The sequence below is a fragment of the Xiphophorus couchianus genome, chromosome 4 (genome assembly GCF_001444195.1).
Source record: "Xiphophorus couchianus chromosome 4, X_couchianus-1.0, whole genome shotgun sequence".
In the NCBI taxonomy this organism is placed as follows: domain Eukaryota; kingdom Metazoa; phylum Chordata; class Actinopteri; order Cyprinodontiformes; family Poeciliidae; genus Xiphophorus; species Xiphophorus couchianus.
Genome location: NC_040231.1, coordinates 359,869 through 375,988, shown reverse-complemented (window position 1 = coordinate 375,988; position 16,120 = coordinate 359,869). Strand labels below are relative to the sequence as shown.

Below are 16,120 nucleotides of genomic sequence, written 5' to 3'. Positions count from 1 at the left end.
ACACTGACCTTACCACAGAGGCCGCTTTTCATTGGCTGATGCCCATTCTACCTGGTCACGTGCGTGGCCGTCTCACAAACACACTTAGCTTCCCGTTAGCTAAGTGCAGCATAATGGTAGAACTGATCCAACTTGTACACCTTGAAGCCTGTCTGCTACACAGTCTGACGTTAGCTAAACAGATCAATATGCAATGTGTCTGTATCTGACATACACTAAAGATTTTATTTTAGCAGAAAAGGCTTTGGACTAAACTGTTACTCCTGTTAGCCACGTTAGCACCAAGTACAGCTAGTCAGTCAACCATCGCTGTGTTCAGGGAAGCGCTGATTAATAATCGATAAATAAATATCAAGCCTGGAAACTTGATATCGTAACAAACTGAATGTTATGTTTTTAACTAATCTTTGCTCGTCTTGCGGGGCGCAGGCGGTTGCCACGGTAACAGGTGTGCTTAAACTACAGAGAGAGAGAGTAAAAAGGTAGGAATGGTTTTGAGTTGATCACCTGTTCAGGTTATTTTACCTTTGTTTCCCTTTGCTGTGGCTCATTACAGCCGCTGTAGTTTCTAAACGTTGGACTAATTACCTCGTTAGTTTGTGAGTTTACGTCATTCACAACAAACATCAAATATATTTCATAAAATTTTAACAAACAAATGGCTTCTACCGCGGTAATTATGTGAAATTAAATTAATTATATCCCAACTTCAGAAGATTTGCCTTTACCTTTACAGAGCTCTTTGGTTCCTCCTGTCAGACTGTAGCTTCTCATTTTGAGGTCAAAGTTCAGATCTACCATAACTGACTGATACCTGCTGGCCTCAGGTTTGCAACCAGCTTGTGACTGAGAAACCAGTAACCTCCTCCCAGATGATGACATGAACTGGTTAGTTCCTCTGTCCATTTAGTAGCTGATTTATTGTGAAAATCTGCTAGAAATGACGCACTAATCAGTCATGTTACCTAGAAACAACCAGGCTTTGTTTGTGAGACTTGGGGTCACGTGGGTCGTTGTGGGCGGAGCTTGGTAAGGTCCGATGGACGTTTTTTTTAATTTATTTATTTTTATTATCATCATATACAACAAACTTGGTATCGGCATCAGATGTACACAAACCTGAAAAACTTGAAGAAGCCGAACCAGGCTGCTTCCATACTTACAGAGAGGATGAAACAAAAAACCCAGCAGGGGTTTTCCATCAGTTTCAAATAGTTTATCATATTATCCAGATCTGCATCTTGTTCTCTGTCCATGAATTTTAGAGATAAGAAAAGGAGGCAGAGTTCCTTGTGAAAAGTGAGGAAAGATGGTTTGGCTTTAAGAAAAACACATTTGTGAATGAAAAACTTGCCCAAGATAATTATTACATTTAGTAGCCTTTCAAATTTCTTTTCTTTTCTCAGAGTCCCAAAAATGTTTCTGAGAAAATTCAGGTAAGTTTGGAGTTTTAGGGAAAAGCCAGTAGTGAACATTATAACAGAAAACTTTGCAATAAACACATTCATAGAAAAGATGTTCAGTCGACTCGATGTCACAAAATAAACAAGTTTTATCATCAATAGCAAATCGAAGTCTAAGGATTCCTTAGAGGGAAAAACACCTGAAAAGATTTTAAATGGACTTCCTTGGGTTTTGGAGGAAGAGGAAGATTTAAGTAATTTGTTCAAATTTTAACTATTTGAACCTTTGAAAAGAAATGCGATATAAAATTTGGATTTGATACAAAAGTAAACAAAGTCCTAGTAAAGCATTCCCTAATTTTTGAGTTTTTTAGTTTATTATCTGTGATATTGGGTCCATTAATCAGAAGTCCAGGAAGGTCAGAGGTTCTGTAATCTCGGTTCTCATAAAAACATTTAGCTGTGCATAAAATATTTGGGGGAATAACTAATCATTTTTTAAAATTCACTTTTATTAATTTGCAGGTTATATTTAACACTGAATCCCTCCATTATTTAATAAATGCATCACAGACCAAACACCTTGTTCCAGCCCATTATGTGCAAAGATTGATTTATTATTAATTTTTATGTAACAGCAGTTCCTTAGGGAGTATTGTGTGGGCTATAGTTATGTTTATAGATTAATCTCCAATATAATAAAACTTGCTGGTGAAAGAAGGAAAGTTTAACAGGCAGTTTTTTAAAGTCAAAGTCACAACTAAGAAGAAAATTAACTCCACCAAGATTTGAAAATATTTTACTTGGAATATGGAACCATAATTCATTTTGATTTGTTAGAAATGACCGAAGCCAGTTTATTTTTAAAGTTCATGCTGTCAGATTCAATATCTTGCAGTTCTTCATCTTCAAACTGTTTGGTTAAATTACCTTTTCTGATTTAGTGAGTTTTCTGTTTCCATATAAAGTCAAAATTCATCCTGTGGATAGATTTGATTGCTGAATTATTGTTTATTCCTAATGTATATGCAGGGTAGATAAGTCTGGAAATACTTTCCATTTTGGTGAGAAATATTCTTCCCAGAATAGATGAATCTCTGTGTGTCCATTTATTTAAATGAGTTTTACATTTTTGAAGTTTCTCCCAAATATTCAGATTTTCTAACTCAGATTTATTTTTATTTATATGCACACCCAGATATTTGACAGGAATATTAAAAGCAGTGGATATAGGACAGTCTGTTAGAGGCTAAATTTAACTTTTGTTTAAATTGAATTTAAGTCCTGAAGCCTTTGAGAAAGTTTCAATTAAATTAAGAATTTTTTGAATTTCATTCAGGTTATTTAAGTAGATAGTTGTGTCATCAGCTGACTAATAGAAAACTCTTTGCCTACCACTGATAATTTACCAAATTGATCATTTTTAATTGATATGGAAAACATTTCTGCAGCAGCAATAAACAGCAGAGGAGAGATTGAACAACCTGGTTTTCTGCCTTTATTAAATCTTTGAGGCTCCATGAGGAAAACACTGAACTGTTTGTATCTTTGTAAAATGTTTTCATTACATTAATACATTTATTTCCAAACCCAAATAAATCTAAAGCTTTGAACATAAATTCATGTTCTATCATATCAAAGGCTTTATAAAAGTCTAAAAATAATACAAAGCCTTCATTTTCAATTAAGTGGTTGTAGTCAATTAAGTCCAAAATAAGGCGGATATTATTATGTATAGACGCCTTTTATAAATCCAGACTGAGTGTCAGAAATAATTTGGGATATTCCTGATTTTAACCTGTTAGTAAAAATGTGTGTCAGAAGCTTGTAATCATTATTTAATAATGTTATTGATCTTAAATGATCAAGAAGAGTTGGATCATTTCCAGGTTTAGCCTGATGACACCTTGTTTGGGTCAAACAGCCGTTTTCTAATAGTTCTGTCAGCATCCAAACACAAGGTTCTGATGTGACCCAAAAATGTTTATAAAAGTTCCTTGTTAAGCCGTCGCAGCCTGGAGTTTTGTCCTTGGATAAAAAGCTTTATCCAGTTCCTCTGTGATGATGTCTGCCTCACATATCTGCTTCAAACTGTCATCAACAGAATGACAGAATGTTCCTGCCATTGAGTTATTATATGCAGAAGAATATAAATAGCTATAAAAGGTAAAAATTTCTTTAGATATTAATTTTGCATGGTTTATTATTAATTTGCAAGCAATTTATGCCATTTCTTTCTTGTCTAATTTTTTCCAATCTACAAAAATATGCAGAACTTTTCTCACCATCTTCAATCCACTTAGACCTCAGATATGATTCTTTGGCTTTTTTTAGTATAAAAATCATCTAACTGTTTGTCATCATCATTAAAAAAACGGTTTAGAGCAGATGTGACTAAGTTCTTGAATGATTTTTAATTCCTTTTCCTTATTTTGAGTAGCCATTAATTTACTGTGTTTGACTGAGATTTGGCGAACTTTAAATTTAAAGAATTCCCATTTTTCCGTGTAAGAATTCAGATTTTTATCACTACATATTAAATTGAGATGCTCCAGGATTTCGTTATTAAACTTTAAGGTCCAATGGACCTTACCAAGACTGTAATCCAGAGTTTATCACCCCGATGCGTCATACGTCGCTAGGCGGGTCCTGGCTGACGTTGACCAATAGGAGCAGATTTGGAGCGTTACCAAGGAAACGGCGTACAAGGCTACGTGACTGTGAGGGGCTACAAGAGCGCAGCTAGCGGATCAGCGGACCGAGGCGCAGCTTCTACAATATATATATATATATATATATATATATTTTTTTTTTTTTTTTACTGATTTCTAATAAAAATTCATATTTCCGGCAGCGGTTTGGATCTCTGCCGAGGCTGACGCTTCTGTGGCCGGAGTGGGCGTTCAGTCCGGCTCCCTGCGGGTTAGTTAGCCAGTTAGCACGGGACCACAGAGCGGGCTAGACCTCGTTACCTCTCCCGGACTGTGGGCTCTGCTGCGGGGATGGAGCTGAGCTAGTCGCCGGGCCGGGACCGTCTGGCCTGGTACTGACCCAATTTTTCTGGACAGCAGCCCGTCTCCTTTTGGAGACCGACCCAGGGATGTGGGATGAGATGAAGCGCCGCGGACCGAACCTGAAACCCAGACCCGACCAGTCGTGTTAGCCAGGTGAGCTGCCTCCAGAACCGGGCTCGGTTCGACTAGAGCAGGGGTGCCCAAAGTCGGTCCTCGAGGGCCGGCATCCTGCACGTTTTAGTTCTCTCCCTGGTGGTACCAACAACCTTCGCAGCAGCTCAGAGTTCTTGTTAGGCCTCTAACGAGCCATCATTTGATCCAGGTGCGGATGCCGAACCTCAGGGACCCACTTTGGGCTCCGCTGGTCTAGAGGAAGCGTCTCAGGTCAGATGGACCCGCTACACTGAATCAGTGATGATCAAGATTGAACTGATCATTTCTGTCGGGATATTTTCATGTCCAGTTTAACGATTTAACGATGAAAACAGTGAAAGATTCCAGGCTAAAAAATGAATTAAAATAACAGCAGCTGCTTTCTAGGAAATATGTCTCTAACTGTAAATCAGTTCAGTGCAGATTATTTATCCTGACATCATCTTAAGGGAGCTTTCCTATTGGTCCATGTCCTGTCAGCTTCTAGTGGATCACTGGTCTCATTCAGGTCCAGTTCGGTTCTAATTATTATCAGAACAATCTGAGTCAGTTGATTATAATATCTAAACCCAGCTGCCAGCAGGAATCACCAAGCATGTGGCGACAGTGGAGAGTACCACTGTGTTTCACTGATCGGCTGATGAATTATTGATTAGCTGATCAATAGCTGGATGCTAAAGGTGATTAATTGGAGGTTATTTTTCAGACTGTGAAGCAGGTGAAGCTAAAACCCGGACCTGGCCGGTTCTGGTGGAACAGATTTACAGAAACAGGTTTTTATCTTAAATGTTTCTATTTATTGATCAGTTTTTATAGAGTTATTGGTGATCATCCCAACAATCATCTGAGCTCCAGATGTGAACCACTGACCAGTTGGACCAGTCTGGAGTAAAGAGACCAGTGATCCCAGAACCAGGAGCTGAACGGATCTAGTGACTCTGGTTCTGGGTGAAGCTTCAGACTGATGAGGCCCCCCCCCCAGGGATGGAGGTGTGCGGCAGGAACCCCAACCGCACGGCGCCGACCCCTGACCCCCGGCGCTCCGAGGTGCCGCTCTGCTCGCGGACGAACGGCTGGACCTGGCCGCCTCACCCCTTCCAGCTGCTGGCCTGGCTGCTCTACGTCTACTTCGCCGTCACCGGCTTCGGCGTGTTCGTCCCGCTGCTGCCGCCGCACTGGGTCCCTGCGGGCTACATCGTATCCTTCCTGCTGCCGGCCGGGGTCAGAGGTCAAACCACGTCGCCCTGTACCTCTTGTTGAGATTGTGGTCGGTTGAGCACATAGAGCCAGGTTTAGCCGGGTTTAGTGGATCGGATGTTGGCGTTCCTGATCCAGTCATTCAGTTCTGGTCTCAGCCGAACCAAACTCCGGATCTTCTCTGGAAGATCCGGAGTTTGCAGCTGTGTTTCCATTATCCACAGAATTACACAAAATTTATGAAAATAAACCTGCTTAATGGAAACAACAATTTTGAAAACACTCTGGTTCTGATAAAAAGCTTTGGCGCTGGGATGAAGTGGTTTTCAGCTATATTAAGATAGATTTATTCTCAAAACTGCAATGGAAACATTTTAATTGCTTCATCTGAGTCAGATGATCAACAGCCGAATGTTACTACTGGCGGAAATGCAGAAGACGATGGCAGGAAGTGGCAGGAGGAGGATGTTGGTTTTTGGCTTTACTTCATTACGTCATTTCATTGTGTTGAATTCATAACTGTTCTGGAAATTCTCAGTTTTCCCAAACGTCGCCGCTCCTAAGTAGGCGGGGCTTGTTGCTCCAACGTCTCCTCTGATTGGCTGATGATGATGAGCGCGAGCGGCTGGATTATTATCTCATGTAAATGTTTACACCCATCGCTACATGGTTTTTAACAACTAGTGAACAAAGTTATTAACGTCCTTTCTTCTTTAATGGAAACACTAAAAAGTGTGAAATTGTGATTTTCAATCACAATTTTCAACTTGTGATCATTTACTAATGATTTTCAAACATTAGTAACAGAAATGCAGCAACAAAAAACACCGAAAGCTGCAGGAAACGGCGGGACAGAGTGGCTCAGCTGCTGTGGCCGAGTCCGGCTCCAGGTCTACAGGTGTCTCCTAGTCTCCACCTGTTGCTGATCCCTAACCGCCGCTCAGTGCACCGGCATCCTGTTCGTGTCCCACCTGTGCGTCCACGTCCTGGCCGTGTCCATCGACCCGGCTGACCTCAACGTGAGGATGAGGAGCGACAGAGGGCCGGTCCCCGCCTTCGACCGCTCCAAACACGCACACGTCATCGAGAACTGCCACTGCTACCTGTGCCAGGTGGATGTGTGAGTAACAGCCTCACAAACTGCCTCAGGCGTGTTTACCTGCGCCGCCGCTTAGGGAGTCATTAAATCGGCCTCAGGAGGTCGGAGTGCCCCCCGCAGGCCGCTCAGTGCAAACACAGCAGCAACTCAGTCAGCCGGTTCAGCTCTGACTCACATGAGCAGCTTCTGCTCAGAAAACACGGCTTCATAAAACCACCATGATCAGTAAAACATGGAGGACAGAGCTGCTGTTCCTGTCCCCTTCCAACCGGGGCCAGGGGCAGGGGGGCAGGGGGCAGGGGGCAACACGTGGCATTAAGTGCCTGTGAGGTGGAGCATGATGGGAGCTGAAACCAGGTCTCCTGGGACTGGAAAACTCCCATGATCCTCTGCTGCTCATCAAATATCTGAAACAGATTTAACCTGGCATGCTGCATTGCATTCTGGGGATTGTAGTATTTTACTTAGCTTGGAGTGTGTGTTGTTTCAGGGGACCCAAGTCGAAACACTGCAGCGCCTGTAACAAGTGCGTTGCTAACTTCGACCACCACTGCCGCTGGCTCAACAACTGTGTGGGCAGCAGGAACTACAAGTGAGTACTTCCTGTTTCCTCATGTCAGCTGGCGGGTTCCCTCCTCCAACCCGCCAGCTCCAAGTCCTCCTGTCAGTCTGAAGCGCAGCTACGTGTCAGTAAATGAAAAGCTGATTATGATCCAACCTTTTGACAGAAATCTTCTCTACTGCTTGGAGATTTGGGTATTAAAATGTTTTTTATTGGTCTGAAGTTTTCATTGGTTGGAAGCAGAAAATCATCACAATTAACAGAAGATAGTGTTGAAAACATGAATATGACGTGTGACTTAATATTGTATAATATTCTCACTTACTGAGTTGCAGCAGCTTGTTGAGGGAACCGGAGTTCTGCTGCATCATTACCGGGTACCTTACTGCGCCGTCTGGACGCCACGTTGATCACACTTGTGTTATTGTCCTCTTTGTGACTTCTGATTGGCTGATCCACTGCAGTGGGGCGGGGCAGGACACGTGTCCTCACGTGTCCCCCTGTCCTGCAGGTTGTTCCTCCACAGCGTTGTCTCCGCTCTGCTGGGCGTGTCTCTGGTTCTGGTCTTTGCCTCCTACGTCTTCGTCGAGTTCTTCAGGGACCCGTCCAACCTGCGCACCGACAAATACTTCCTGGGTAAGACTTGACCTCTGACCCCATGGAACAAGGCTTGTAGCTTGGAGTGTGAGACGGAATGTGTTTATTGTGTCCACAGTCCAGAATCAGACAGGTGTGTGGTTCGTCTTCCTCCCGGTGGCTCCTCTCAGGTCAGCGGCTGCCGTCATCCCGGTTCTGGCTGCCATTACCATGGTAATGGGCCTGCTGTCGTCGGGGCTTCTCTGCCACCTGCTCTGCTTCCACATCTACCTGAGTAAGAGCCTCATCTGCCTCACCTGCGTCCCCCGCCAGCCGCTCTAGCTCACCCGGAGCCGTGTGTCTCCTCAGTGTGGAACAGACTCAGCACCTATGAGTACATCGTGCGACAGCGCCACCGCCTGGACAGCAGAGACCCGAGGACGGCCGCCGCAGCTAAGCAGAGCAGACGCCCGTCCGTCGTCCAGGTAACGAACCGCTCACCTGAACGGCCCAACCCGCCGCTGCGTCCTGACGCCTCTGCTGTCCCCACAGGATGTGAACTACTCAGGGACGCTGGGCTACACCAACCCCCAGCTGGACGTCCAGCAAGAACAGGCGGAAACCTGTGCTGGTTCCGATCCGGTCCCCAGGTAACGTCCAAACCCAGAGCAGGGGGTCCTTGTTGCCATGGAGACTGCTGTCTCCGACTCCCAGGAAGCAAACAGAGAGTGTGCTGTGTGTTTGAGCTGAGGGAGTGTGTGTTGTAGGGAATCGTCCCGTATTGAACCAATATGAGATGCGATTTGTTCGACACCAAGTGTCACAACAATGACCAAAATAAACACAGGAAATATTGAGGGCAGCTAAATTGTCGTGGCGGACAAAAATAAATATCTTGGTATTAGTCTTTAAAACACCAGAATGTTTACAGAAGAATCTGATGACATGACTTTAAAATATTAAATTATGTGTTATGATTAGTTACTCTGTACTTAAGACAATTTTTTACCAAGTACTTTTTACACTTGATCAGTTAAAGCTTAATGTATTAATACTAACATGTTGAAGTTATGCTACTCTGATTGGAGTACAGTCTTTGAGTCTCACCTACAACCTTAAAATCCTCTGAAATTTACCAAGAAATGTGGAAAAAACAGATCAAATCTGCTCTCTGGTGGTCACAGCAGGAACTGCACCGTCACGTCAGCTCCCCTCTCTGTTTCAGTTTCCTGGCCAATGGCAGAGGGAGGAGCGCGTCCAATCCGGTCCATGACGAGGAGGCTCCGCCCATCGTCTCCACAGAGCTGAAGGCACACACACACCGACACACACAGGTCAGCACACACACACCATCATGACAACCCAAACAGTTGTTTCATCTCAACCATGTTGTTTTCGAAGCATTTTCGTCCTGCTCCGTTTGGCCCGCTCTTCTGGTTCTGTTCAGTCACTTTTCTGTGTTTATCTCTTTTATACCACAGAAGAAGAAGAAGAAGGGGCGTCAGGTTCCGGCGGAGGTGACCAGAGAGCACTGCTCACCTGTAGCGCCGCCCCCAGGTATGAGCTCGCCTGTCTCTCTTCTACCGGCCGACCCGCAGGCTCTGGAGCTAGCTGTGTACTGCGAGTTAGCTCCAGCGTGGAGAGCGGCCGTCTGCTGCTCGGGTCTGGATGATGAAGACCTCTGATTGGCTCAGAGGCCCAAACAGAAAAATGAACATTTACATAAAGAGCAGAGATGAGGCTTCCAGCTGCTGGTTGATTCTCTGAGAGAGAAATCAGTGGGACTTCTAATGCATTTAATGAACATCTGATCGCTCACTATTTGTAGAGGTGCTGATTTAAAATCGAAATTTGATCATAAAATCAGCCAGAAGTTCATTTCTGGAGCAAAGTTAACCCGTCGAGTTCCTGTAGAGCCAAGGCTTTTTCCATTAAGAACAGAAAGCGTGCAGAAACGGGGCTCCCACACACCCTGTTGCCTCCGACCGTCTTGCATGATCTTAACTCCTCCACACTCTATATCCTCCTCTTGGATATGGCGGCGTCTCTCCTTCCCTCTGTGTCCATCTGAGGAGTTGGAAAAGATCCTAGCCCGGCTCGGTCCTTCCTCTGCCCTCCGCTTCCTGTTCATCCTCAGCTGGATACCAGCTTTGGCCACCTTCGGGTCTGCACTGTGGCTCCGCAGACTTGATGAAGGTGTTCATGGCCAGGGAGATCAGAGTCACAGAGACGGTGCACCCTGTGCTAATACTTTCCGTTGAGTCAATCGTAGCTTTATTGGGCAGCCAACTCTGTCTCTGACTCTCCAGTAGTCGCTACACTGGACATGGTTGTCATCCAGTCTTTTGTGGCTGCCACTGATGTCTCAGCGTGTTCATGTGTAAGTATGTCCACTGATGCGTCTGGACACGTCATCGGTGATGTTCCTGGCGTGTTTGCGTGTTTTGGGTCTTTCATCTTCACACACCCTCTTCCAGGTGACCCATCCAGGGATGTTCAGTCCCTGCTTGGGTCCAGATGGCTAATTAGCTACATTGACTCCACAGTTCTCCTTTCTTAAGCCACACCCATCTTGAGGCCATTTCTGCTGCTTCAGTGGCGCAATGGGTGGCTCTCCTCTTGCATTCTCCCTCGATGCCAAGATTACTCAAGGCTCTGGCCAAAGAGTGAGCCGTAAAAGTTCTGCAACCAACCTCATGTGTGAAGCATGTTGCTCTCCAACCTGCCTGCTTGCAGTCACTGATCAGCCATGCGTTCTTGGAGAACCTTTTCTTAGACTCTTGTTCAAACTTACCATTGGACTCTCGGCTCCAGCAGCACGGTTTGCTTGATGACCTCAGACACAAGGACGTGTGTCTGAGCAATGTGGCTGGGGAACTTCAGTTGCTCTTCCAGATCCACCAATAGCTTCCTCTCTCTACCAGAGGTAAGGAGACTGAAGGCAATGCTTTAATTGGAGAGACATAACGTCTTTGCTCAAATGAGTCCTGTACTGATCATAAAAATTACAAAACATTTATCAGTGTGTTAATATCTGGAATAATATAAAGACCTTTCCATGTCCCCATATTCCATGTTGTTTTAATGAAAAATAATTATCTTTCGTTTCAAACAATAATGGAAGATATTGTAGTAAGCTTTACTAGCAGGTATGTAATTATAATGATATAATGACCAAACTTGCTTGTCATTTATGCTGAATTTTGTCAACGCTGTTCTGTTGAATTATACATGCATAAAACAGCATTAAGAGCACTCAGTGTCAAAGTTTGATTTGCTGTTATTTAAACAAAGCAGCACAGATTCTTACTAGACGAAGGCTGATATGTACCACTAGTGTGTGCAATTTAGTTAGGATTGTGTGGAGAGTTTGGCAAAAGTCCGATCAGTGGTTTTACAGTGCCACCTAGTGGTGGAAAGTTGACAAACCAGCTGGACATGGTTGAAATGCTTGTAACTGGTGGAACGAAGGAAATTGTTGAATTTGTTTTGTTGTTGCTATGGCGGCGTACAAAGGTGCATTAGCCTTTCTAGCTCCTGAGATTTAGCCCTACTTTAACATCTAGGAAGCTAGGAAGCCATCAATTATGACTCTCTTTCTTGGGCAATGTTCACTCACTGGTTACATCTGAGGCTGAGGGTTTCTGCAGAGATGAAGAACTGTGCTGTTCTTTGCCTAATAGAAACCTGGCTTAACAGTAACATGCCAGACTCAGCCTTCCAGATCAACGGTCTTCACTTATTCTGAGCGGATCTTAACCAACGGTCGGGAAAAACACGGGGAGGAGGACTCTGTGTGTACGTGAATGAAGGTTGGTGTACGAACTGTGGACTAGTAAAAAGCTGCTGCTCTGAAGCGACCCACTCCACTGGGTGCTAATGATAACGAAGCCTCAAAGAACCTGTATGAATGACAGCATTAGCTCAATGCAGATGAAGCACCCGAAGGCTTTTTGCGCAGTTGCAGGGGACTATAATCCCGTGAAACAAACACTCTGCCCGGTTTTTACCAGCATGTCACCTTTCCTACATGCGGAGACAACACTCTGGACTGTGTGTACACTAACATTCAGAGCTCTTCCTCGCCCCCATCTTGGCCTCTCTGATCACATCTCCGTCCTGCTGGTGCCAGCATGTCATCCGCTGATGAGATGGGTTAGACCAACGAAGAAGACAGTCACTGTGTGGCCCAGGCCCTGTTTTGAGTGCACAGATTGGCAGGTCTTCATAGAGGCAGCTACTTATGAAGGAGAGGTGGACCTGGGGGAATACACCTCCTCTGTCATTGGTTTCATCTCCAAGTGTGCTGATGATGTCACCACCACCAAGACAGTAACCTGTTACCCGAACCAGAAACCCTGGCTGAGTGCTGAGGTGAGAGCTCAGCTGTAAGCTAGGGACGCTGCGTTCAGGACAGGAAGGCATCAGCAATCCGAGAAGCGAGGAAAGAATTGGCTGCAGGCATTGTGAGTGCCAAAGCCGCATACGCCCAGAAAATTCAAGGTCACTTCACCACCAGCGACCCCCAGTGGATGTGGAAGGGCATTAAGTGCATCACTAACCACAACATCAGGGATACACGATGCCCAATGGACCCCTCACTGCCAGATGCACTTAAGTTCTACCCCCGCTTCGAGGATCATAATATCTCACTCAGCACCAAACTAATACCATCATCTGGTGACACGTCTCTCTGTGTGACCACAGAAAATATGGTCCCTCCAGGAAATCAGCCCTTGTAAGGCTGCAGGCCCCGACAACATCCCAGGGCGAGTACTGAGGGACTGAGCACATCAGCTGTCTGAGGTGTTGGCGGACATCTTCAACGCCTCACTGTCATCTGTGCCCACCTGCTTAAAGACCGCCTCTATTGTCCCTGTCCCCAAGTGCTCCACAGTAACGAGCCTGAATGACTACCGGCCTACAGCCTTAACATTGGTAGTCATGCAGTGCTTCGAGAGGCTAGTCATGAACCACATCAAGGACTCCATTAACGTCCCTGTGGACCCCCATCAGTACGGCTATAGGAAGAACCGATTCACTGCTGATGCCACACAGCCCTCACCCACCTGGAGAGCAGGGATCTTACATCCAACACACCTCAGACTGCCAGTATCCACAACGCCGTCTCCTTCTCCATCACCCTCAGGTCTGGCTCGCCACAAGTCTGCGTGTTGAGCCTCCTCCTCTTCACTCTGCTGACGTATGACTGCTTGGCAAGACACCCCAGCTGTCATATAGTGAAGTTTGCCGAAGACACAGCAGTAATGGGACGCATCATGAATAGTGATGAGTCCAAATACAGAGAGGAGGTGGAACACCTGGTGCAGAGAAAATAACCTCTGCATCAACGTGAAGAAGAGCAAAGAGATGGTGGTGGATTTCAGAAGAGACAAGGATCCCCTTCAGCCCCTGTACATCGGAGGAGCAGCTGTGGTCTCCAGCTGCAGGTACCTGGGTGTTCACATATCCAGTGACCTCACCTGGAGTACCAACACCTCCTGTCTGGTCAGGAAGGTCCACCAGCATCTCTACTTCCTCAGGAAGCTGCAGAGAGCTGGACTTGGGAACTCAGTCCTGAGGAGCTTCTATCGCTGTGTGGTGGAGAGCTTTCTCTGTCTGCATCACCGTGTGGCGCAGCAGCTGCACTGCTGCTGAGAGGACGGCTCTGCAGAGGCTGGTCAAGGCTGCACAGAGGACTGTGGGGAGCTGCCTTTCCTGCACCATGGACCTCTACAGTACGATGCAGGAGGAGAACGCTCCTCATCATGAAGGACTCCACCCATCTTGCACACAGCTGCTCCCCTCAGGCAGGAGGCTGAGGAGCATCCAGAGCAAGAGCACCAGGCCTTTAAATAATTTACATTTATAGCATAAATCACTTTATTATTTATTTATGTGTCTGGGACCTTGGTCAAACATTGTACCACAAACAAGCAAAGCTGGTATGACAATAAAGAATCTTTGAATCCTCTTTACGGTTTCAAAATTATGGGCAATTTAATTTTGCAGCTATGTGCATAGGGATGTTTAATTATTATGTTCTAATTGGGGAAAAATTCAAAAATCCTCTGCGATGACATTTTTTGTTTCTTCTATAGGGTATATAGTGCTAGGTTTCATTTGGTTCACAGTTGGTCCTAGAGGGCGATTGGTTTTGACAAGTGCAATCTTCATGGCTCTCTGCTGAAAAATAATTCCAGGCCAAAAACTTTTGCACAGTAGCTCATCTGTCTCTTACTAAGAAACTTTGAACACATACATTTTGTTAATGGAACATTGAGTTTTAGAATTGTAAGTTGAAACCCGTATTTCTATGATAGCGCCACCTACAGGTGAATCTGCCTGAATATGTGTAACCGAGTAGCAGTGTGGTCCTGAAGCAAGATGAGAATAAAAGTTCTAATAAGTTTCAAGGGGGCAGGATGCAGGCAGCGTTTCAGCTGAGAAACAGAAGAAGAATGAAAAAACATCAAGGTTCCAACAAGGTTCCAACAAGGTTCCAACAGGGTTCCAACAAGGTTCCAACAAGGTTCCAACAGGGTTCCAACAAGGTTCCAACAGGGTTCCAACAAGGTTCCAACAAGGTTCCAACAAGGTTCCAACAGGGTTCCAACAAGGTTCCAACAAGGTTCCAACAAGGTTCCAACAGGGTTCCAACAAGGTTCCAACAGGGTTCCAACAGGGTTCCAACAGGGTTCCAACAAGATTCCAACGTGCCGTAGTAACGCTCTGCTGGAGCCAGCGGACTGCCTTGCATTGGCGGTCCAATCGCTCACACAGGTTGGGAACCCCAGTATTACTAAGTTCAGAAAGGTTTTGAAGAACAAAACATGGGAAACTGTTGAATTTAAGTTTCATGGCTGAACATGACCCTGATATTTACTGATGAGCTCATCTAAAGTTCCTAACCTCTGACCTCTGATCCCATTGTCCTTTTATTTTCCAGCAGAGTCCTCCCAGGGTCAGCGGCTTCCTTTCCCAGCATTCCCTCTGAGGGCCCCCCCAGGACACGCCCCGGCCCCGGGCCCCATCCAGGCTGCCGCCCCCCCAGCCGATTACCATTCGGACTCTGCCGAGTCCTTGGAGGAAATCCCCGTGGCGCTGGCCAAGCTGGGCTCCTCGTCCTCCGGAGATGCCGCCGGGACATCTCGCCGGGCGGACCGCCGTCTGGCCCGAGGGGCCCGCGGCCCCCTGCCGGACCGGCCCGCTCCGGCGCTCCACAAGACCAGGAAAAAGAACCCGTCCTCTCGAGGGAACAGAACCACGGCCCAGCTGAGGTTTGAGATGGCGTCAACGCAGCCGCCGTCCGTGTTCGTCAGCCGCACCAGCGGAGAGACGGCCGAAGTCCTCGGCTGGACGCAGATCGGATCCAGACCGGTTCTGGAGTCCTGACTGGGTCCATTGGTTGTGGTCCAGCCTCCTGGACTGAGTTCTGACCTGAAACAGCAGCCGCTGTTGGAAAGGGACTTTTATTGTGAAAGGTTGTGTGTATTTATTGGTGGACATGACTTTTAATTTGAAAGCTAAGGTGATTCCTGTGAGTTTCAACCCCATCGGATCGGACGCTGTTCATCGGGTTTAGTCAAAGCAGATCAAGGTGCTTCACATGATCAATTGTTATTGTTGCTGTTTCCTTAGCAACCTTCTCTCCTGGTTTCTATGGTAACTCAGACTCGACCAATATATTTGGTGAATCAATCCGATCACTTCAGTGTTTCACTGCCATCTGTGTGGCGACACCCAGTGGCTAAACTGTGAACTGCAGCTCAAAGAAAGCAGAACACTGAGGTTTCCAGGTCAGAGGTCGTTTCTACTCTGCTGTGCCTCTTCTCTTCATCCTCCTGCTTCTGACCTGAAGTCTGAATCTGTCAGTGTGAACTGCTCCTTTAAATCTGATTAGCAAGGGGGCGGAGTCACCTGTGTGATGTCACTGTTTGCAATAAACTATGATCCACAGTCGCATATTCCTCTTCATCACAACCAAAAAACATAAATCATTTTTACTGAACCAGCTCGATTGGTGCATGCAACAATACTAATGGAAAGTTTGGTGAAAGGAAAAATGTAGCAGAAAAGGTTGAATTGATTTCCATACGAATCACTTTCTTTACAG

The 16,120-nt window shown here is 45.8% G+C and overlaps 1 protein-coding gene across 6 annotated transcripts; it reads left to right on the top strand.

Moving 5' to 3' along the window:
* The first annotated feature begins 4,109 nt into the window (after nt 1-4,109).
* Nucleotides 4,110-15,966, top strand: zdhhc1 (zDHHC palmitoyltransferase 1). 6 transcript variants are annotated; one of them, XM_028014588.1, is made up of 11 exons: nt 4,110-4,570; nt 5,553-5,767; nt 6,712-6,887; nt 7,357-7,458; nt 7,940-8,064; nt 8,144-8,299; nt 8,374-8,489; nt 8,557-8,654; nt 9,230-9,338; nt 9,483-9,561; nt 14,954-15,966. In XM_028014588.1, exons 2-11 carry the CDS (start codon nt 5,555-5,557, stop codon nt 15,397-15,399), a joined length of 1,620 nt encoding a protein of 539 aa, XP_027870389.1. In that variant the 5' UTR covers nt 4,110-4,570; nt 5,553-5,554; the 3' UTR covers nt 15,400-15,966. The 6 variants fall into 6 exon arrangements, with proteins under 6 accessions (XP_027870389.1, XP_027870388.1, XP_027870393.1 ...); XM_028014587.1 differs by having other exon boundaries at nt 5,525-5,767; XM_028014592.1 differs by having other exon boundaries at nt 5,378-5,767; nt 9,486-9,561; nt 14,957-15,966.
* The last annotated feature ends 154 nt before the right edge of the window (nt 15,967-16,120 follow it).

Bases quoted from the DNA above. Each gene is read 5' to 3' on its own strand.
- zdhhc1 (XM_028014588.1), top strand. From the start codon at position 5,555: ATGGAGGTGTGCGGCAGGAACCCCAACCGCACGGCGCCGACCCCTGAC. The intron at 5,768-6,711 runs GTATCCTTCCTG...ACCGCCGCTCAG, and splicing joins GGGTCCCTGCGGGCTACATC to TGCACCGGCATCCTGTTCGT. The intron at 9,562-14,953 runs GTATGAGCTCGC...TTTATTTTCCAG, and splicing joins ACCTGTAGCGCCGCCCCCAG to CAGAGTCCTCCCAGGGTCAG.